At 59.5% G+C, this 20,642-nt stretch overlaps 3 protein-coding genes across 6 annotated transcripts; 2 read left to right on the top strand and 1 right to left on the bottom strand.

Annotated features, from left to right (window-relative positions):
- Positions 1-1,432: 1,432 nt before the first annotated feature.
- On the bottom strand, positions 1,433-6,653 carry LARGE2 (LARGE xylosyl- and glucuronyltransferase 2). The gene is made up of 15 exons (XM_082844365.1): positions 6,585-6,653; positions 6,331-6,490; positions 6,131-6,246; positions 5,706-5,788; positions 5,403-5,526; positions 4,982-5,153; positions 4,750-4,854; positions 4,152-4,264; positions 3,958-4,083; positions 3,704-3,859; positions 3,417-3,577; positions 2,722-3,000; positions 2,221-2,370; positions 1,923-2,118; positions 1,433-1,669 (listed from the first exon to the last, which is right to left on the bottom strand). The coding sequence occupies exons 2-15, from the start codon at positions 6,425-6,427 to the stop codon at positions 1,460-1,462; spliced, it is 2,088 nt and encodes a 695-aa protein (XP_082700491.1). The 5' UTR covers positions 6,428-6,490; positions 6,585-6,653; the 3' UTR covers positions 1,433-1,459.
- Positions 6,654-7,607: 954 nt separating this feature from the next.
- PEX16 (peroxisomal biogenesis factor 16) lies at positions 7,608-16,744 on the top strand. Of its 4 annotated transcripts, none has more exons than XM_082844234.1 (11): positions 7,608-7,655; positions 11,204-11,239; positions 12,076-12,152; positions 12,501-12,634; positions 12,773-12,873; positions 13,819-13,899; positions 14,043-14,192; positions 14,281-14,353; positions 14,483-14,602; positions 16,034-16,098; positions 16,604-16,744. In XM_082844234.1, the coding sequence occupies exons 4-11, from the start codon at positions 12,561-12,563 to the stop codon at positions 16,660-16,662; spliced, it is 723 nt and encodes a 240-aa protein (XP_082700360.1). In that variant the 5' UTR covers positions 7,608-7,655; positions 11,204-11,239; positions 12,076-12,152; positions 12,501-12,560; the 3' UTR covers positions 16,663-16,744. The 4 variants fall into 4 exon arrangements, with proteins under 4 accessions (XP_082700360.1, XP_082700358.1, XP_082700357.1 ...); XM_082844232.1 differs by lacking the exon at positions 7,608-7,655 and adding an exon at positions 10,473-10,595; XM_082844231.1 differs by lacking the exon at positions 7,608-7,655 and adding an exon at positions 10,602-10,996.
- A 2,811-nt stretch (positions 16,745-19,555) lies between these two features.
- FREY1 (Frey regulator of sperm-oocyte fusion 1) lies at positions 19,556-20,210 on the top strand (the record flags this gene model as incomplete). Its single annotated transcript, XM_082845010.1, has 3 exons — positions 19,556-19,665; positions 19,822-19,895; positions 20,092-20,210. 3 exons carry the CDS (start codon positions 19,556-19,558, stop codon positions 20,208-20,210), a joined length of 303 nt encoding a protein of 100 aa, XP_082701136.1.
- Positions 20,211-20,642: the final 432 nt, after the last annotated feature.

Below are 20,642 nucleotides of genomic sequence, written 5' to 3'. Positions count from 1 at the left end.
GCGCCATGTGAGTGCCCGGTTTCCCGACAGGCCCGCCTCTGTCCCCGCTGCTGCTTGGCTCAGGCTCGACAGGTGGTGTGCATGGGCGCAGTTGCTCACCCCACACGTCTCCTGTGAGGGTGGTCGCGTATCCTGCTCCCCTCAGTCTCTGCGTGTGCGGCTGCCTCTCCAGCCATCTCTGACACTTACGTTCTTGGGGCCAGTGGAGCCTGCTTGCGCTCTCGTGCCAACCCACGACTCACACAGCACACTCAAAAGTGGCTTCCTCCCTTCCCTCCCTTTTAGGGTTTGGTCTTTCTTATTTATCCAAAGGGCTTAATTTAGGAGACTTTTACCCCAAGGGGCAAAAGGCTCTTTGGTAGCAGGATGGATGGTGGCCCAGGTACATTTTCCAGGCCCTGGGTTCTCCAGATTCCATGGCTTCTCTTGGATGGAGGCAACCTTGCTCTGTCTAAAAGACTGGGGACCTCACCCCCAGCCCTCAGCTGGGCACCCTTGGCAGGAAACAGGAGACCCGTTCTCACCCTGACTTCAAGCCGTCTTCAGTATCAGCTCCTTTCCAGGAAGTGAGGGGGTGGCCTTTGAGAAGATTCCTCTTGGCCTTCCCACCAGAGTAAAGGGGAAGGAAGCTGACCCCGGTGGAGCTCTTGAAAATAGCCCTTGTAAAGGAAGAGCAGGGCTCACAAATTCACTTCACTCCCCACTCCCAAAGGCTCTTCTTCCCTGAGGACTCCACTGTCCCCTCAGCAGTCTCTGGCCCCTGCTCCTCTCTCCGGTGTCATTGGGTCCTCAGCCCAGGGTAAGCTGCAGTAAGGCAGGACAGGACGGGCAGCCGGAGGTCAGCAAGCTCTGAGCAGAAAAGAGCCAGCCAGCTCCCAACCTGTCTCTTGTCCAGGCCCTTTGTGATTTCAGTCTTGGTAGAACTTGTATTTGGAGTTTTGTGCTTCAAAGTTTTTGTTTTTGTTTGTTTGATTTTTGTTTTGAGGGGGTGGGGGGGATACAGAGCAGCTGATCAATTTGTATTTATTTATTTTAACATTTTACTAAATAAAGCCAAATAAAGTCTCTCAGACTCATGGTGTTGGGTTTGGGGCAGGGGAGGGTGGACAGGACACACTCCAGTCCCGGCAGCCTCCGTGCCAGATTCAGCACCTCCCCAGGCTCACTTCCTCATGCCCCAAACCAAGAGGAACATGAAAAGGAACTGTTAAAACTTTACTTGTGAAAAAGGGGTGTCACAGGTGAGGATGCAGGAACCAGCCCCAAACCAGCTGGGGCAGAGGATCACTAGACCCCCAGCCATAGGATAGCAGCGAAGGGAGGCGCCGCCCCAGCCCTTCCCACGGAGACCATAAATAATTTAAATAGCAGGGAGGGTGGGGCGGCAGCAAGGTCGCTTCGCTTGTGTGTCTGCAGGGAGTGTGCTGTCTGCAGGGAGTATGCGGGGGCAGGTGTGAGGTCAGGTGGGGCCTCGGGGCTGCTGCAGGGCGGTGAGGTATTTGAGGGCAGCAGCCCCGTATCGGCGGGACAGATCCTGGTGGAACTCGTCCTTGAGGGCCTGGAGGCAGTCACGATAGGTGGGGCTGGAGCGGAAGCAGGAGATGTCCAGGCTTGGGGCGTGCGGCAGGTGGATGACGAAGGCCTCCGGCAGCACCAGCAGCTCGTATTCCTGGGGGTGGGGCACGTGGACAGTCGCTGCCTGGGCTGGGGGGAGATGGCAGCTCTGGGGAATGGGGAGCAGATTTATTCGATAGCCGCTAAGAGCCAAAGTCAGGGCAGAAGGCAGACGGCTTTAGTTCTGCAGAGGGGTGGAATGCCCAGTAGTGCCGCCTAACGGTGCAGCGTGCCCCACTGCGGTATAATGAGCTCCCTGAGCCTGGAGGTATTCAAATCAAGGCTGGAGACAACGAGGTGACCCTTACCTGTGCATCCAGCTCCACGATGTGGGCCACCTTGTTCCAGCCGAAGCCCGCAAAGCGGGGGTCGTAGCGGGGGCAGTCACGTGGCACCACCACATAGGGCTCGTAGTCAGCTGCCCACTGCACGTGGTATGGGGCCTGAGCCTCTCGCCAGCGGGCATAGTCTGTGGGCGCGTGACCCCGGGGCCACTCATGGTACCTTTGGGGCAGGACAGGGTGGGGAGCCAGGGTGAGGCTAGGAGCTCGTGGCTGGAGGGGGTCAGTGTGGGGAACCCCAGGGCAGGGCAGTGACCTCTCCTACCTGAAGGTGTGGAGAGACCCAGCGTCCAGCAAGGCCAGCAGCTCGGCCTTGGAACTGGGGAAGCTGAAGCGGTAGTGCAGGGTCTCAAATGCGGGCACCACCAGAGCTGCCTTCCGCCCGCTGCCCAGCTCCAGCTGTTGGATGGAGGCCCTGAGGACGGAGCGCCCATGAGCAGGAGAGAGCTAGGAAGGCTCTGCCTCCAGTGCTGGGCCCAGGGGTTCTCTTACTTTTATTAGATGTAGGACCTGACTTCAGGGGCCAGCTCACCCTGAAGCCCACTGGACACACATGGAGCTGCTGCCCAGTGGGAGCAGGTCCCAGACTGTCACTCTCCTAGGCAGCCCAGAGAAACGACACGGCCCCCACCCAAATGCAGCCCCCATTTTACAGAGGACACTGCAGCCCAGAAGGGAGCAGGGACACACTCGCCAGGGTCCTGTGGGTCTTCCCCCACCCCATCCACACCCATTCACATGCCGTTCCTCTCCCTCCTCCGCCCACCTGAGGTAGTCGTAGAGGGAGTAGGCAGGCAGGAAGTCAATGTCACTGAGGAAGACGTAAGGTGTGAGGGCCTGGGCCAAGGCCACGTTGCGAAGCTGGTTGATGGGGTAGAGGGGACCTTCACGGTACACCACGTGGTAGGCCACATCCTGCCGGGCGGAGAGCACCACCGAGGTCTCCACGAAACGCAGAAACTGCTGGGCCTCTGCGTCTGTCAGGTACAAGGCCAGGCTCATGGGGCCCGGCCAGTGCCTGCACAGGGCTTCCAGCATCTGCATCCTGGGGTGAGGGGAGTGGTCAGCCCAGGGAGGGCTGGGATACCTCCCGCGTTAGCTGCCACAGACACCCCCTCAAGTGACTTGCTGAGCACCTTCCAGGCTCTTGTTGACATGCTCTTATTTAATCTTCACGACTACCCCACAAGGTGGGTACTTTCTCATTTGACAGATGAGAAAACTGAGGGCCAGAGATATTAAGCCTTGCCCATGGTCCCACAGCTACGGAGGGGCAGTTCCAGACATCTGAATGATTCCCAAAGCCCAAGCTCCTTCCACCATCTCCGGTGTCTCCAACTCCTGGAACTCCTCAAGCATCAGGCAGTAAGAGCTCTTCCTTCCACCAAGTGGAACCCTCCTCTCGAAACCCCCAGTCCCAGACCACACCGTGCTCCCTGGGGCTGCCCTCGGCACCCTCACCGGTCCATGGAGAGCTGGGCCACCAGGGTGACATCGTGGGGCTGGGGGGGCGGTGGCCTGTGGGGCAGGAAGGTGATGTGCACACGGTGCACAGTGAGCTGCTGCCGCCGGAACTCAAAGCATGCGTCCTCCTCGTCCAGTTGCGCCAGGGCCCGCTGCAACTGAGGGGATGGGGGAGAGGAGGACGGGCTGGGTGGGGCAGGCGGACAAGCCCCAGACAAGGCCGGGCCCCACCAGAGCAGAGGGGTAGAGCCTCCCCGAGGGAAGGGAAGGCGGCTCCCTCTCACCTGCTCGGCCCCAGGAGGGGGCGGGCGGGGGCACCCAAAGAGCTCTCTCCGCAGCAGGTTCCCATCGTACTCCAGGAAGGTCAGGTAGAGGTTGCGGAAGGATTCCACATGCTTGTTCTTCACGCGAAGCTTCTTTGGTGAGTTCCAGTGGATCACCTGGGACCAGGGAGGGCATTGGCGGGGGGATGGGAGCAGGGAACAGGAGTCCCCATCCTGGGCCCATCACCACCACTCGGTCCCTCTACCCCATTCACCTTGAGGTCAGACGCCTCTGAGTAGCAGCGCTCAGCCAGCGTGTGGTCTGACAGTTGCACGTTCCAGACGCAGGGCAGGGGCTGCACCAGCCACGGGTGCTCCTTGATTATGGCATTGAAGATGTCCTGGGCAGAGACAGCCATCACGTCTCGGCCCAGAGCCTGCCCCACCCCCCTCAAAAGCTCCCCCAGACCTGGTCAGCCAGTGAGGTGGCAGGCAGGGTGAGAAGCTCCCGTGTGGCTGTCAGCTTCCACATCTGCTCCCAGCCAGCCTGCCGGAGCCGGTCCAGCCGCAGGAGGATCACGCCTGCTCATGGGGAGAGGTTGTCATGCCCACCTGGGATGACCAGCTTCTAGGGCCAGGGCTCAAGAAAGTGTCTTTTGAATGCTTATTTTGTGACGTGTTGGTATTTTCTCACTGTTCAGACGTGAGCATGTACTAGCTCTATCAGCAACTCATCCTCTTGGGGGTGAAGGGGAGGCAAAGCACAGCTTACAGAGCACCTCCACAACCATCTTCTCAAATCTGGTGATCCCAGGGCTGCTAAAGTCACCACCATTTAATGCATGAGAAAGCTGAGGCTCAGAGGAACCGAGTGATTTGGCCACAGTCATTCAGCATGTGCAGACAAGGTTGGAACTGTGATTTCTGGCTCTTCTCCCAGTGTTCCTTCTACAGAACCGTTCTTCCTGGGGGGGTCTTCCAATCATTCTGTGCCCTAGCCAGCCCCTGGGGCCCAAGGACCAGTGGCCGCCCCTCCTGCCTCCCCCGCCCCCTCCAACTGTCCCCACCTGTGTTAAATCCCCGGCCCAAGGCAGGCCAGGGCCTGTGGTTCCTCCAGAGGTTGCCGAGGTACCAGTCGCTCTGGTTCTCCACGAGACCAATCACTTGTTTGTCTGGGAGGGGAGGGCACGAGGGAGCTGCCTGAGGCTGCCACTGGACCTCGGCTCAGGGCTAGGCCACAGGGAGGCCTGCATGGGCCAGGGAAAGGGGCTGACTGGGGTGGGGTCCCAGGCCTCTCACCAGAAAAGTGAGCAAAGAGTGCCCAGAGCTCTGCAATGTTGGAGGCAAAGGTGACATCTGTGTCCAGGACAATGACACGGGCCAGGTCAGGGGGCAGGGCGCTGGGCAGCACTAGCTTCATTAGCCCATAGAGGCCAGAGTAGTGCTTGTTGGGTATCCAGGAGACCTGGGGCTGTGGGTGGAAGGACAGAGCATGAGCCTGCAAGAGAAGGGCCTACGAGTGCCAGAACATACTCAGGTGACACAGGGGGAAGAAGGGGTGGGCCCCAGGAGGGTGAGGGATTTGAGCTTCAGTAGATGTGATGGGACTGGAGGTCCCAGGCAGCTCTAACCTGTTCTCCCCGTGATCCCCCACAACCCTGGGAGGAAGCAGGGGGCTGGGGATGGCTGGGGATGGGTGCAGAAGGGTCAGGGCTCCTGCCTTGAGCTCATCAGCGTTGTAGAAGCTGATCTGGACAGCAGGCACCATCCATGTGTGAAAGAGCGTCTCCAGGATGTTCTTGGCCACGGCGTCAGTCACCAAGTGGAGGTGCAGTGGATTTTTCCTTCAGGAAGGACAAGGGAGGAAAGCTGAAGGCCCCAGAAGGAACTACACGGGAGAAGCCCTACCCTTCGAGGGGCTCAGAAGTGGCAGCACCAACTTCTGCCAAGAGCTTTTCTGTACCCAGCTCCGGATATTCCTACAACCCCCTTCAAGGGAGGAGAGGGACACTCCTGGCTGTACCTGTAGAAGAGCATGGACTTCACCAGGGTGATGACGTCTCTGCTGGAGTTATGACCCGCACACACGATAGCCACCTGCAAGAGCTGGGGAGGGGACACCAGGTCGGCAGCAGCCTCCTCCTCCCCTCGACGGTAAGGACCCATGGTTGGGCTCACCTGGCCCAGGGCAGTGTAGCCCCACCCGGCATCAGAGCTAGGCAGGAGTGTCGAGGGGGACTCCGCAGGGTGGGAGTACACCCCCTCATTAAACAAATGGGGAAGCCAGGCCAGGAGAAGGGGAGGTGCGAACTCCAGGCGCCCCCAGCTGGCCGGTCAGTGCCAGAACCCACACCAGGTGTCGGGATTCCCACAGGTGTCCAGGTCCCTGGGCTGGGGGCGCGGCGCCCCTGAGATTCCCACCGCCAGGGGCCGTGCGCACCTACCTACCTCGCACTTGGGCGGCCGCGGCCGCGGCGGGATGCAATCCGAGCCGTTGTGGCCCCCGGGGTCTGCCGGCGGGTCTCCGTCGAAGGCAGCAGTCCCCCGTGGCCGCGGCCGCTCGTCTGGAAGTACACGTGGCGTTAGCGACCTGGGTAAGGATCTCGGGTCACCCCCGCCCCCACTCGCCTCCCGCTCGCTGCGCTCACAGTCCAGGTCCCCACGGAACAGGAAGAAACCGATCAGAAGCAGCAGCAACAGCAGTGCTGCGGCCCCCAGCGCCCGGGGGCGCCCTCGGGGCAGCATGGCTGTGGGCAGGGGGTGCTCACGGCGGGGCGCGACCCCGGGCTGTGGGCTCCATCGCGGGCCCTGTGGACCAGGGAGGGAGAGAGGAGAGTCAGCCTTGGGCGGTGGGGCCCGACGGCCACCCGATCTTCTCTCCCGCGCTGAGTCGCCACCTCACCTGCTCCAGCGTCTTGGGGATCCCGACCTTACTCTCTCAGAAGACGGCTGGGGTGCAGGCAAAGGGGAGATGAAGGAGCAGGCCAGCCCAGTCGGAGCGGGAGCCAGCCCCGCCCCCAACCTGGGTTCAGGTTTCATCTCCGCTTGGCTGAATCCGAAGGGGCGGGGAGACCCCTCCCCGGGGTGGGGGGGAGAGGGAGGCCCCGCCCCGCCCCTGCCCGGGCTTACGAGGACCCCTACAGTGGGGGGACGAAACCTGGGAACCCTCAGGATGGCTGGAGGGCTTGGGGGCAGCCACCCAGGAAGGACCAGTCCCAACTACCTGCTCTGAGCCCATCCCCCTCTTCCCTGCCCCATCTCCTCCCCCGAACCTTCCCTTGCGGGCGGGGCCGTATCCCCAGACCCGGGATCAAAGGAGTAGCCGGAGTTAAGAGGGAGGGAGCGGGCTGGAAGGCCGGGCCTCACGGGTCCGGACACCTGCTCAGGGGGCGGGAGGCGGGGCCGGCCGAGACTCGCCCAGGAGAGCAGTGGAGCACTTGGAGTCCCCGCTTTCCTCCCTGTCTGCTCCACCCCCACTCAGTCCAGGTGTCCTGGCAGCATAAAGCGGCCTTGTGAAGGTCGCCTCCTGCCCGAGAGTTGGCGAGGGGCCTTACTGACTCAGGCAGCCTGGGCTTCCCGGGTAGGGCCGGGAATCCCCAACCCTTCACTAGACCGTCGTGAATGTGCCTGGCGCCCGGCCTGCATCTCTTCCTTTCCACCCCGACCTTCCGCTCTGGAGGGGTTAGGGGACGCTCTGGGCTGCGAACAAACAACCACGGTTGACTGAGCGTGTATGCTTCTGTGCCAGGACCTATGCTGAGGTTCCACAGCCTCACTGCAGTTAACCCTCACATCAGTCCTGTGACACAGGCATGATTCTTCCCGCAGAGCTGAAGTGACCTGTTAGAACACCCTCTGGCCCCTCCTGCGGCTCTACCCTGCAGACAGAGTTTCAGAGCTGCTCCTCCATAAGGGTCTCCTGCCCTAGAAACTGCCCTAGAATCCTGCCTGGATTCTGTCAGATTCTCACAAGGTAGGCCTCTCCTTTCACATCCCTTGGTTTATATTGTTTTCCTAGCACTCCTTACAAGTTGACCTTATTGACTTGTTTATAGCCTATGTCTCCCCTAGAAGGTAGCTGCTCCCTGGACTGGGACCCCAGCACCCAACCAGGGCCTGTAAGTATGTGCTGAACATGGATGGGACTCACTGGACCTCACTGTGACCTGGAAAGGGTTTCAGGCTGTGTCCTTCAGCCCAGCTTCCAGCTATAAAAAGTGAGGGTCTGAGAGGCCCCAGCCCCAAAAGAAGTGGTGGCAGAGCAGCCCAGCCTGAGACCCCCTCCCCGCAAGCCTCCTGCTCTGAGGCCAGGATGCCTTTCTCTGGGAAATGGGGAGTCTGCAAGGAAGGTCTGGCTTTGGGCCTTTGGAGGCCAGGGGCAGTGGTTACCATGGAGACTGATGTGGCTCCTCAAACATGTAGGAACTGAGAGGACATGAGGGGATGTAGGGTCCACCCATGCGTCTGGAGCTTTGAGCCTCCAGTCCCCTAATCCTCATCTCTAGCCTGGAGATGGGGTGGGTGTGGGTGAATCCCTCTCCAAGCCCCTCAACAGAGACTGGGGGGGTTAGATGTAAGAGAGCAGATAGGGTACAGGGGAGGGCCTGACCAGGGAGTTTGTGGAGGGAGCTGGGTCTGCAGAGTGACGGTAGTCATTCACAGTGCTGGCCCCACCCCTTGCTCAACCTTACCACTCAGGGGACATTGAGGTGCTGAGATGCTTGCTGGGCCTCTGAGAAATTCTTCTGGGGTGTGGAGGGGGAAAGCGAGATAGGCATGGGCATATGAAAGGGTGCTGGTCTTCTAGGCCCGAGACCCAGCTCTGCCCAGGACTTCGCTGTGTGACCTTAGACTAGTCAGGCCCCCTCTCTGAGCCTCAGTGTCCACATCTGAGCTAGACCTGTCGGACTGGTCTAGCTCTCTTCCCCTGTGGTTCAGGGCAGAGTGAAGGAGGCAGGATCAGGTCCAACCTGCCCAAAGGCCCTTCAAAGCCCAGCCAGGTGACCAAATCCAGGCAGGGGCCCAGTAGGGCGGGGTTGCCCTGGGAACCTCCTGCACACACGGCCACTCTTTGTCTCTGAGACCTAATCAGGCACAGGATCTGAAGAGGAAATTCAGGCAGCCCTGCTGCTGCCAGCCTGGCTGAGCTCATGATCCCTTCCTTCCCAGTCCTGAGGGAGGGAAGAGAAAGAGGCTCCAGCCCCAGTGTCCCTTATATTATGTCCAAGGGTGTGGGGGGAGGGGCGGTGTGCTGCTCCTCTGTCTTCCATGCCTCTCTCCTCCCCAGAAGCACAGAACCAACAGCCCTGGGAGTGCCGAAGAAACCGCACAGTTCCCTTCCTCATTCTCTCCGCAGCCGCAGACGGAGGGGCTAGAGGAGTACCACTGATGAGGTTTGGGGAACAAGTTCATTAAGATGATGAGATGTAGGGAGGAAGGGAGAAAGAGCCCCACGCTAAATGCCCTGAGCACTGATCTTAATCCCAGTTGCTAACTTGACTCATGACCAAGTGGCCTCAACAGTCGCTGCTCTTGCTGAGCCGTGGACAGTAGGAGACAGGGCCCTATCACAGGAGACTCTCACTGTGGTCTGTTCGGCCAGTGCCATGCTGTGTGTGACCTCCTGAGACAAGTCCTTTCCCCTCCTTGGGCCTCTTATTCCCCATCTGTGAAAAGTAGCTCACACCAACCTAGACAGGTTGCTAGGAGGAGTCAAGTGTGAGTGAACCTGGCACCCAGGAAGTGGTGAAAAATGGTGTAGATGATGCCCATGGCCGCCACCTCTGTTCTCCAGGACCTTTGCCTCTCCTTAGGCTCTGAGTTTTCATTCCTTGGCATGGGTGGGGAGGGCAGTTACGATTCGATTCCCCACCTGATATAGAAGAAAACTAAGCTGGGGAAGAGGCTTGCAGGAGGGAATGCAAGGATGACCTGTGGTTTCTTGGTGGCTGTGTTAAAATGCCTAGATTCTGTGGTCAGACTAGACCAGGATTCCAGTCTTGACTGGGCGTTCTTAAGCGGATCCTTTCCTCTTGTGGAGATAGTATCTGGTGGAGCGGATTAGGTAAAACAATGTAGTACAGTACTATTCTCAGAGTACCGTAACGGCGCAGCCCCGCGGCCCCAGCCATGCCCCGCCCCTTTGCCCACAGCCAATCGGCGGCGGCGTCTCCAGAGCATCCGTTCCCTCTACCTCTGGGCGCTCCTCTCCCGCCGCCGCCCCTTTCGGGGAGGCTGTCCCGTTTTGGAAGAGATTCCCTGGAGAAGCCCCCATTTCTTGGGGAGAAACTGAGAGCCGGAAGGTGCACCCGAGTGCCGAAAAGCGCTTTGAGGTTGATCCCGAGTTCGAGGACCAAGCCTGCCCTCTAACCATTTTACAGATGGGGAAACCTGAGGCCCAAGGAAGGGAAAGTCCTGATTAAGGTCACCCTGAGCCGAGAGCACAAGCCCGGGCCAGGGTTTTCTCTGTGAAGATGGGTCTGCGGGTGGGCGCTTTTGGAGGGGGGCACAGTCCATGTGGGTGCTGGGGCCAAAGACGAGGCACTAACGGTGCTGGCTAGGGGATCGTGAGTGCGTGAGAGGCTGGACTCCTCGCTGCCTCAGTTTCCCCAGCACTACCTCTGGTGGGGGTCGGGAGACAAGGCAACTTGCCAAACGCGCGCCTGCACACAGTCCGACTGTCCTTAGGCTGTCCCCGCACCTCCCCAAGTCTGACGGAGGCTCCTTTCTGCGCGCTACCTCGCAGCTCTTGAAAATCCAGTCCTCCCGTTCGAGCCTGTCGGCGTTCTATTGGAAAGACCTTAGGCTTTTGGTCTCCACTCTAGAATGAACTGTTCGGACTGCCGCGGGAAGCGTTCCTGGAGCTATAACTGCGCAGGCGCAAGGACAGCCAACCCGGAAGGCGGAAGAGCCGGTTCGGACCGTTGGGGTCGGGAGCGCAGAGTGTGTTAACCAATGACATGAAGGAGTAGGGAGGGCGAGATTAGGCCCGGAGTTGGTTAACGCTACCCTGGTGGGGGGTGATTTACGAAATGGGGTGAAGAGTCGTTCAATGGCCCTTCAAGTCACCATTCTTCTGGCCTGCGGAAGTTAAGCGACGCAGAGGCGGGCCTAAGACCGGAAGCGGGAAGGAGTGCGCCGGAAGCAGGGCGCCGTAGCCAGTCGCGCTGTAGGTCCGTGGGTCTATCGGTCCCGAGGACAGGATGGAGAAGCTGCGGCTCCTGGGCCTCCTCTACCAGGAGTACGTGACTCGTCACCCGGCTGCCACGGCCCAGCTGGAGACGGCAGTGCGGGGCCTCAGTTACCTGCTGGCAGGTGCCACCCTGACCATTGACCAATCCCTTCGGGACTCTGACCTCTGACCCCACTGGCCCCCTTCCCTGCGGAGTCAGGGTAGTGATAGCTCTGTTTGAGAAGTTCCTTCCAGGTTCCCGTAGGGCGTAGGGCGGGAACGTCCAGGGACCCGAAGCCGCGTGGTGAGGCAAACTCTCATCGACGCCTCCTTCTGTGCTTTCTCCCCAGGTCGTTTCGCAGATTCGCACGAGCTGTCAGAGCTGGGTGAGCCGGGCTTTGGGGAGAGTGGGGGGCGGTAGGGTGGGGGAGGGCTTCCCAGAGAGGTGACCACCCCGTTTCAGATTTCCCGTTAGCTCATCCTGTTCAGTGACTGAATCAGACAAGGGTACAGCGTCCACTATCCTAGGTCCTCCATGTATGTCTCCATAGTTGAGAGACGTGTCTGGGGACCTTGACTGGTCAGGAGGCTGAGCGAAACACCCTTTCTGCTTTTGCTCACTTAATCCTCTCTACAGTCATGTGAGGTGGGTACTGCTGTGGTCCTCATTGTCCAGTTAAGGGGACAGAAGTTTAAATGAGGTTAAGGAACAGCCACTGAAGGTCCCAGAACCAGGATTCAAACGCAGCTCTCCCAGATTCCAGACTCCACAGACTGTAACTGCCTCAGTGGTGTTCACCCAGTGAGTACAGGAGGTACAGGTCCTGAAAGGGTGAGCTAGCTTTTGAAAGGTAGAGATGGAACAAACTTTCAGGGACAGGCTGCAGAGAGAGAGCAAAGGCCAGGAAGTGAGACTGCACATCTGTGTCTGTCTGGAGCATGATGGGCACTTCTGGGCAGCTGGATGACCAGTGCTATCCAGCAGGGCAGTAGCTGTTTTGTCATAGAGATCAAACCATCCTTTCTTGTTCCAGCCGCCCACCTGAGAGATCATTTTGGGGAGTGTGGAGTTCTGAGGAAGTGGGTGGGGAGACATGTTGGTTTCCACAGTGTGTGGGTGGCTGAGCACAGCAGGTGACAGGTGATCCCTGCCGCGCTAGGGAGAAGGTGAGGGGGTAGAGGCTACAGAGCCAGCTTCTCAAGGCCACACTCTACCTCGCAGTGTACTCTGCCTCCAACCTGCTCGTGCTGCTCAATGACGGGATCCTACGGAAGGAGCTTCGGAGAAAGTTACCTGTGGTAAGAATTGTGCCAGGACCTGAGGGTGGGAAGCATGGGGGCTCGGGAGCAAACTAGTAACCACCAGCCCCTGTGGGTAGCACATGTTATGATCTCATAGAGTTATGAGATGAGGCTGCATCCGTCTGAGCCTCAAGCCGTCGCATTAGGTGAAGTGTTCAGGTGCCCTTATCAGGTGAAGAGACTGGGTGTCAGAGAGTAGGATAGCCTTTCCCAGCAGGAGAACTCAGACTTACACCCTTAGTCTTGGAAGGAGGAAAATCCACATTTCTTGTCAGAGGCATCCTCTAGGGGAAAGGGCTGAAACTGGGGGGTGCCCCCTGACCTATTGGCCTGGGGTTCTTGCAGTCCCTGTCCCAGCAAAAGCTGCTGACATGGCTGAGCGTGCTGGAGTGCGTGGAGGTGTTCATGGAGATGGGGGCTGCCAAGGTGTGGGGCGAAGTGGGACGTTGGCTCGTCGTTGCCCTCATCCAGCTGGCCAAGTATGTTGGGAATGTGGGGGGCCAGCCCTGGGTGGGGGTACCTGAGGCCAGCTGTACAGATGGTGTTCAGCAGAGCAGCCCTGACCCCCGGCTGGCTAGCCACCTCCCCACGCCAGCCTCGCCGTACTCCCAACCCAGGGCTGTACTGCGGATGTTCCTGCTGATCTGGTTCAAGACTGGTCTCCAGACCTCACCCCCCATCGTTCCGCTGGACAGGGAGGCCCAGGCACAGTCGCAGGGTAAGCTGCTTCCCTGCTCTGGAGTGAAACGGGGCATGAGACTGATCTGTAGATTTAGAGCTGACCAACGTGAATATGGTATTGTCGTTCGTGGAGCATATCTCTCCTCGTCAACTCATTTGTTTTCATCACCCTGTATTCTAGAGAAGAAAAAGAATGATGAGGTCAGAGGCAGGATTAGATCTTAAACTCAGGACTTTTGATGTCAGAATCCTCATTCTTTTTTGTGGGCTGCAACAAGAGGGCACAGAGCATCAGTGGGAGGCAGGGGTCTTGCCAGTCTTGTCTCTGGGCCTGGTTCTGTATCAAGAGCACAGCCTCATGAGGTAGGGTACCCAGCAGATCTGTCCCTTCAAGGCTTTGGGCCCATCATCTGTTGGCCTCTGGGCCTTACTCTCCTGACCTTGGGTGGGGGCAGTTCTTTGTTTCTCTTCCCTTCTCTTCATGGTCATGTTGAAAGCAAAGCACTGAGAAGATACAGCCCTTCGGTTTTTTTGTTTTTTGTGTGGCTGTGCAGCGCGGCATGCAGAATCTTAGTTCCCTGACCAGGGATTGGACTCACGACCCTGGCAGTGGAAGTGCAGGGTCTTAACCACTGGACTGCCAGGGAAGTGCCAATATGGCCACTTTGGTGCTGTGGTCCCCATAGACCAAGGGTCTTCCCTGCCTTGTTCCAGAGCCTGGGAAGCCTTGGTTCTTGGCTGGCTCGTCTGCCAAGGTGATTACCGGCCTTTCCTCAGGCTGGGGAGGGCTGCAGAATGCTCCCCACCGTGGACAGCTCCCAGCCACAGCGTCTGCTGTGGTGTCCTTGACTTAGCTTCTGCTCTAGTACAAGCGTATCCATTCTTCCCTTAGCCCACAGGCGTTCACTGCGCACACATGCTTTGCAGGCTCTGCTGGAAACATGTCCCTCTGACAGTAAGACGTTGTGTCTGTTCCTTCTAGATGGTGACCGCAGCCTGGGCAGCCAGGAGCAGTCATATGTGGGGAAGCGGTCAAAGCGAGTGGTGCGAACTCTCCAGGACAGTAAGTGTAGGATGTAGCCGGATGCGGCACCTCGGTGCTGAGGTCAGCATGGGCCTGAGGGCCTGGCTTTCGTCACTGCCCGCCCTCCCCCTGCCCTGCCCCGGCTTGGGCCTGGCTGCTCATCTGCTGCCCTTGTGTTCTAGCTCCGTCCCAGCACTCGAGGCACTGGGGAGCCCCCCAGCAGCGGGAGGGACGGCAGCAGCAGCACGAGGAGCTGAGCATCACCCCCACCCCGCTGGGGCTGCAGGAGACCATCGCAGAGTCCTTGTATATTGCCCGGCCCCTGCTGCACTGTATCTTTGGCCTGGGGTGGGGCGGGATAGACGGGAGTGGGCAGGGTGGGCCACGTGCTGGAGACATCCTTGACGCCTTGGCCGTCAGTGCTCAGCCTGGGCCTATGGGGTCAGCGGTCGTGGACACCCTGGCTCCTGTCTGGTGTCGTGGATGTGACCAGGTGAGCCTGGGCCTGCCTGGGGGCTCCATTCCCTCTGCCGGGCTTTGTGCTGCAGGCCTGGCCTCACCTGGGCAGGCAGGGGTCCCTGTTCCTCTTGTTGCTGGTCCTAACCTTGTCCGCTCCCCCCAGCCTGAGCCTCCTGAGCGAGAGGAAGGGCCTGACCCGGAGGGAGCGGCTGGAGCTGCGGCGCCGGACCATCTTGCTGCTCTACTACCTGCTGCGCTCCCCGTTCTACGACCGCTTCTCCGAGTAAGGATCCGGCCCCTAGAATGGCAGGGCCCACCTCGGCGAAGCAGAGGGGAGGGAAGTGGGTCACGGTGCCCCACCCCTGTTCACGCTTTCCCTTCCCCCCTCCTTCCCTGATCTGGGTTCACTGAGCACGCACTATGTGCTGTTCCCGGGTGCGGTCACTCCCTGATTTCTCGGGGCCGTCCCCCCTGGGAGCAGCTTCAGCTGTTGTTGGTAGGCAGCTTGCTGAGGGCAGGGCCACTGGGGTCATGGGCGTGAACATTCTGTCAGTACATCCTCGGCTCGCTTGCCCATCGTCCTTTCAAATAGTTGGAATTATCCCCACTTCTCACAGGAGACACTTGAGGTTCAAAGAGGTTGGGAAACTGAAACGGAACCACTAGCCAGTGGCAGAGCCAGATTCCACGTCCGTGTACTCTCCTGACCCGTCCCTGCCTTGCCCAGCCCTCACTCCATCCCCTGTGAGGGTCCAGAGCTCCCAGCCGCAGCCAGACAGAGAGAGGCCTGCTGGGGCCGAGTCTCCCAAAGACCTCTCCTGAGGTCAGACTGAGATTTGACGAGGGGTCCCTGTACAGCGACTGGGCTGTGAGACAGACTGGAGGCTCCCGGGACCCCCTCTGTCCAGGTCATAACAAGTACGCTGCTTAAAGTCTGGAGTGTTCAGTTGCAATTGTACTTAACGTTTTTTCCGTACAACCTCTGTTTACTTTGTGAGACAATAGAAAGTAAGCTTAGGTCATGTTTAATAACCACCTGAGTGAAAGTAACTGCTTGGCAGTTCCTATTTTCAGATAAGTTTAAAAGCTCATAAGGTACTAAAGCCAAATCCTATTCCATACTCTAGAGGAAACATTCTGGAGACTTATTTGGATCATATGACCTCCCCCCTACAGATTGCTTGCACTCTACAGAGGAAACATTATAGCCCCAGTATCTCATTAAACTGAGGGGTTGGGGGATGGTAATGGCAGAGGTGGCTTCCCAGGCTGCAGACCTCCAGTTTGGCTCGGTCTCCTGCTGACCTTGCCAGTCCAGCACCCTTAGGGCAGTGGCCCGGACTGAGAAGGGTGGTCCAGAAACCCGTCAGAGAAATTTCTTGTTTCCCCAGAGAACAGGGAGCAGGATGCTGAGGGGCCTCTGGGGTGTAGGCTGGGAAGAGAGCATCTTCCTTCCGCTTTTTTTATTGTCACACAATATAGTGTCTAGAGCCCGGCTGCTTTCCAGTTGTGGGCTGAGGTGTGAGCTTTCCAGGCATGTGGCTGGGGGACACCAGAGGTCTTGTCCTTCTGTCCTGGAGGATGTCCTTGATCCACAGAGTGACTTTCTGTCTTCGGAGATGCACTGCCTTTAGTCAGGTAGTCAGCGGAGGCTTCTTAGCACCTGCATTTGCAGGGACCCATACCGCCTACTCAACCTGCTCCTTTCTTGCAGGGCCAAGATCCTCTTTTTGCTCCAGCTGCTGGCAGACCACGTCCCAGGCATTGGCCTGGTCACAAGTAAGCATGGGGCGGAGATGTGATGATTATTGAGTGTGTCAGATCTCACGTGTGGCCCATCACTCTGTTTTCTCTTTGTCTCCTTGTAATATGATTCTTGGCACAGTTGGGAGAGGGAGCCCGGGAGGTCAGGTTGGGTGGGTGACAGCTTCTCGAGTGGTAAGAGACTGGCTTCTGTGGGTGGAGACTGTATGGCGGGAATGAAGCTTGCTGGAGAAGCCTGTTTGGAGATCCCACCGCAGCAGAGAGGCACTGGGCTGGGGCCGTCAGCATGTACAACTGGACAGCTGTGTGGTTGCTCTGAGCCTGAAATTCCTTGTCTGTAAACGAGGACAGATATCGCTGCCAATGCTGGGGGAAGAGGTGGGAGAGTTGGGGGCTCCTGCCATGTGAATGGGAGCAGCTGTATTGGGGCAGCAGTGGCTCAGAAGGGCCCTGGGTAGAGCAGAGCCAGGTTGGAGTCTGGCCCTCAGCCCTGAATTTGTTCCTCTCTCTGTCATTGCAGGGCCACTCATGGATTACTTGCCTACCTGGCAGAAAATTTATTTCTACAGTTGGGGCTGACAGACATTCCACAATTGGGGTGTGGGGAAGGGCAGGGGGTGCCTCAACCCTTCAGTCCCCTGGTCCCCTCTGCCCTAATAAAACTGACTCTGGCAGTGTCCAAGCCTGTGACCTTTCCGTGCCCACCGCCCAGGGTGCCTGGCGCTCCCACCCTGGCCAGGCTCTGCACACAGCCCTGGTCACCACTAGAGCTCCCCTAATACCCTTTTGACTTTGCATCCTCCAGTGATGGAGACACAAGCCTGCACCTTGCCACCGCTAGGACTGGGACCTGGGCTCCTCCAGCCACAGAAAGCTGGCGTTTCACCTCACCGAGCATGGGAACCTGCCTGCCACCACAGCTGCGGGAGTGAACGCTGCTTCTCTCTTACCGGTCCCTATTGACGACAAACGAGGCTGAACCTAGACAGTGGATGACAGCTGCCCCTGTGTCTTCTGGCCGGAGCCTCTGTCTGCCCCTCGCCCTGCCGGGGCCTGTTGCCTGCCAGCCGCTCCGTGGTGGAGCCCGGTGATGGTGGGCCCGGCTCAGTGCAGAGCGGCACCTCAAGTCCTGAACTCCTGCTTGAGAGCAAAAGGCTGTTCTGCTGTGGGAAAGGAGCGTCAGGCACCAGCCAGCATTGGGGCTGACACCGGGGCGGTGGTAAGGTTGGCAGGGATGGGAGCCTGAGAGGCTCCGGGGAAAGCCGGGTGGAGGTTCACACGGTATGAGCTGGGGTCTCCCCCGTGTTTTCCCTGGTGGCCGGGCCTGCGTGGAGCCATGCACGCTGCTGGGGATGGTAGAGGGGTTTGGATGGTGCAGCTGCTCTTTCTGCCTGGTCTTCCCCCTTCCTCGGCCTTTGCTGCCTTTGTGCTGTGAGCAGACCACATGCTCCTGCTCGAGTTTCTAGCCAGACGGGCAGCCACTTAGGTTCTAAGAGGGCTCCATCTGCACTGTGTTGGCTCTGCCTCAGCTCCATCCCGGGAGGGGCCGGCCCTTCCCTGACTGCTTTCCCCAAGTGCCTCTTGAGAAGCCCCACTCAGGTCCTGGCTCGGGGATGAAGGTACTGAGCCTTCCGGCGGTCATCACTTGGGACCCGTGACCTTGGGTTGCCTAGCAGGCGTTGCTGGGCACTTGCCGTGTAGTGGGCTCTGTACCTTGTGATGTGAGTCAGAAATGAGTCAGAAATGATGTGATGTCAGAAATGAGTCAGGCCCAGCTCCTTGCCCTCACTCTAGACGATAGGGGAGACGTGTGGACGCATCAGTGCCCTGGGTTATTGCAGTAGGTGGAAGCGTGCAGGGAAAGTGGTCAGATTGGAGCCGTGCAAGTGGGGCTGCCTGCCCGCTGGGACCAGCCGGAGGGGATGCTGGTCAGGGAACCCTCCATTTAAGCAGGCTTTTAAACTGGTAAAACTTCATCTGTTGGGCACTGGGCAGACTGGGAGCAGAGGCTGCGTGTGCAGAAACAGCATGCGTAGTGTTGCAGTGGGGTGAAGCCCCTGCTGGAGCGGAGGGGAGTCGGTGGGAGCCGAGGGGATGAGGTTGGAGGGGGAGGTCAGGGCCAAATCCACTGGGTTGTCGAATACCAGGCAAGAAACTCGGACCTGCCTTTAGGAGGCGGTGGGGAGGGGACCTGTTTCAAAACTCATCTCAGCACTGGTGGTGTGCAGGGTGGCCCGTGAGTAGGGGTGGAAAATGGAGCAGGACGCTGTGGCTGGAGACCTGCCACAGTGGATGGGGCTGAATGAAGACAATGGCAGGAGGGAGAGGGGTTTTGGTGTAACCTAGCCAGGCCGTGGGGACTGGTTGTGGATAGAGAGGAAGAGGGGGGCGTCTCGGAGGCAAGGAAATGAGGGGTTTGGAGTTAGGCAGAGCCAGAGCGTCTTGAACTTGGGGTTCCTGGCCGGGTCGGGGGGTGGGGGGTGTGGAGGGAACCTTGGTGGGGACAGAGGATGCTGAGCAGGCTTGTGGGAGCCAGCCGTGTCCAGGACACAGAAAGAGAGGTGGTCAGTGGGAAGTCGGTGTGCGGCTTCGAACATGAGCCAGGTCCACACCGTGTGAATGGCGGCCGGGCAGGGACCGGAGGGCCACACGGCCTTGCTGCAGGCCTGTGAAGAGACTCGGTCTCCAGCCTACCGTCACGCTGCATTTATTCATTCAACAAGTGTTTACTGAGCCCCACTGGGTGTCAAGTATTGGGCTTCCTGTAGTCCCTGCCCTCGGGAAGCTTATGCTCGAGGGGACCAGGTCCCAGGCTTTGCCACCTAACCTGAAATCCCTGTCAGCCTCAGGGGTGGTGGCAGGGCCTGTGGCGTCCCGGGGCCAGGCTCTTCTAAGCTGCGGGGAGCGGCGTGGGGAAGGCCCTCAGAGCAGGCTCTGCTCAGTCGCCTGCTCTGGGCCCGCTAGCTGGCAGGACCTTCCTGGGATTGCGGAGGCACGGGAGGGAGAGGTGGGGCAGTGGTGGGGGCGGGAGGAGGGGATGAGGCTGAGTGGGAGCGGTGGGGACTCCAGGTGTGAGGGTTCGGTGACTGTGACCTCTGCTCAGGGCCTCCTGTGTGCCAGTCCCTAGGTACACACGTGTGTACCTTGCCTCACAGGTGAGGGAGCCGAGGCCCACAGAGATGAAGTGATGTGTCCGCCTAGCAAGAGGCGAGGTCAGGGTCCGAACTGAGACCTGTGCCCGTAACCAGTGATGGCAGCAACACGGTGTGGTGTGGCCCCTGCGGGTCCATAGCCTCAGTAAAATCAAACCACCAACCTCAGCGTGGAGGTTTCCAGCCTAGCCCCAGCGCTGGTGCTGACGCGGAGCCCCGGAATGCGCACCCTTTGTGAGGTGGCCCTGGGAGTTGGCAGCAGGTTCTGTCCTGCCGGGGGAGGGGCAGGCAGAAGCCTGGAGCAGGGACCCAAGTCGAAGATGGTTCTCGTTCTCGCCATGCTGGGGGCTCTGTACCCCAGGGCCGCGCTGAGCCGCCGCTTCCTCAGCCTCATCCTGGCGGCTGCACTCCTCTGCCCCGAGGCGCTAAGGTAACTCCTGGGGACACGGGGTCAGGGCTCGACAGGGCCAGGGGCCTGGAAGGTGGGGACTCTGCAGTGCGGCCCCACCCTGGTCCGTTTCCCCCTCTGCTGGGAGGCGGTGGTTTGCCTTTGGGGCCTGGGCTGAGCACCCCACATCTCCCGCAGGCCCCAGCGATCTGTTCCTGAGGAATTTTCAGCCCCCCTGGAACTCTTGGAGCCACTTTCTGGCCTGGTGGACGGTAGTATCTCCTCCTTCCCCTACCCCTTCCCCTCCTCTGCCCCCAGCCCTACCTGGTGGGGGAGACATGCCCTAGGAGAGGGCGCCCAGGTCCAGCCTGAGGGCCTTCTCATCCCAAACGGCGTCTGCCTGGGGACGTCTTCAGTGGACGCAGAACAGATTCTCCCTCCCACTCATACCCTCTTCTCTCTCCTTAGACTATGGGGTGCGACCCAAGCACCCGTGGCCACGACGGCCTCGACCCCTTCTCTCCCGGGCCCAGCAGCGCAAGCGGGCCGGGCCGCATGTGGCCGAGTATTACGACACACACCTGTGACGGGAACCCTTATGACGCGCACCTGTGACGGGAACCCCTCATAAAGCTATTCTGTGCAGCAACGGCTTGGGCTTTCCCGGGATGGAAAGGAACCGGGCAAGGGAGCGGGTCCAAGTAGACAAGCAGATGAGACCCACTGCGGTCCCAACAGGAAATGGCACTTTAATAGTTGTGGCCAGCATAACAGGACCGAGACGGGGCTACCGCCGAAGCAGCCAAGGGGCCTGGCGGGCCCAGGCCTGGGCGGAAGCCTCCTTTTCCTGCTGGGGCGGGGCCCCCTGCGGCGCTGTCCCTCCCTGTGAGGCCGCACCCCTGCCAGGGGCCGGCATGCCGGTGATGGTAGGAGCCACCCAGAGGCCACACAAGTGACAGGGCTGGGGACAGGGACTGCACCCCTGCCTGCTGCCGTTTTCCTTGCTGCAAAGCCCTCGG

The sequence above is a fragment of the Leucopleurus acutus genome (assembly GCF_964270905.1).
Source record: "Leucopleurus acutus genome assembly, chromosome: 8".
Classification (NCBI taxonomy): domain Eukaryota; kingdom Metazoa; phylum Chordata; class Mammalia; order Artiodactyla; family Delphinidae; genus Leucopleurus; species Leucopleurus acutus.
Note: the sequence above shows the minus strand (reverse complement) of the source record. Positions and strands in the feature narration are given on the sequence as shown.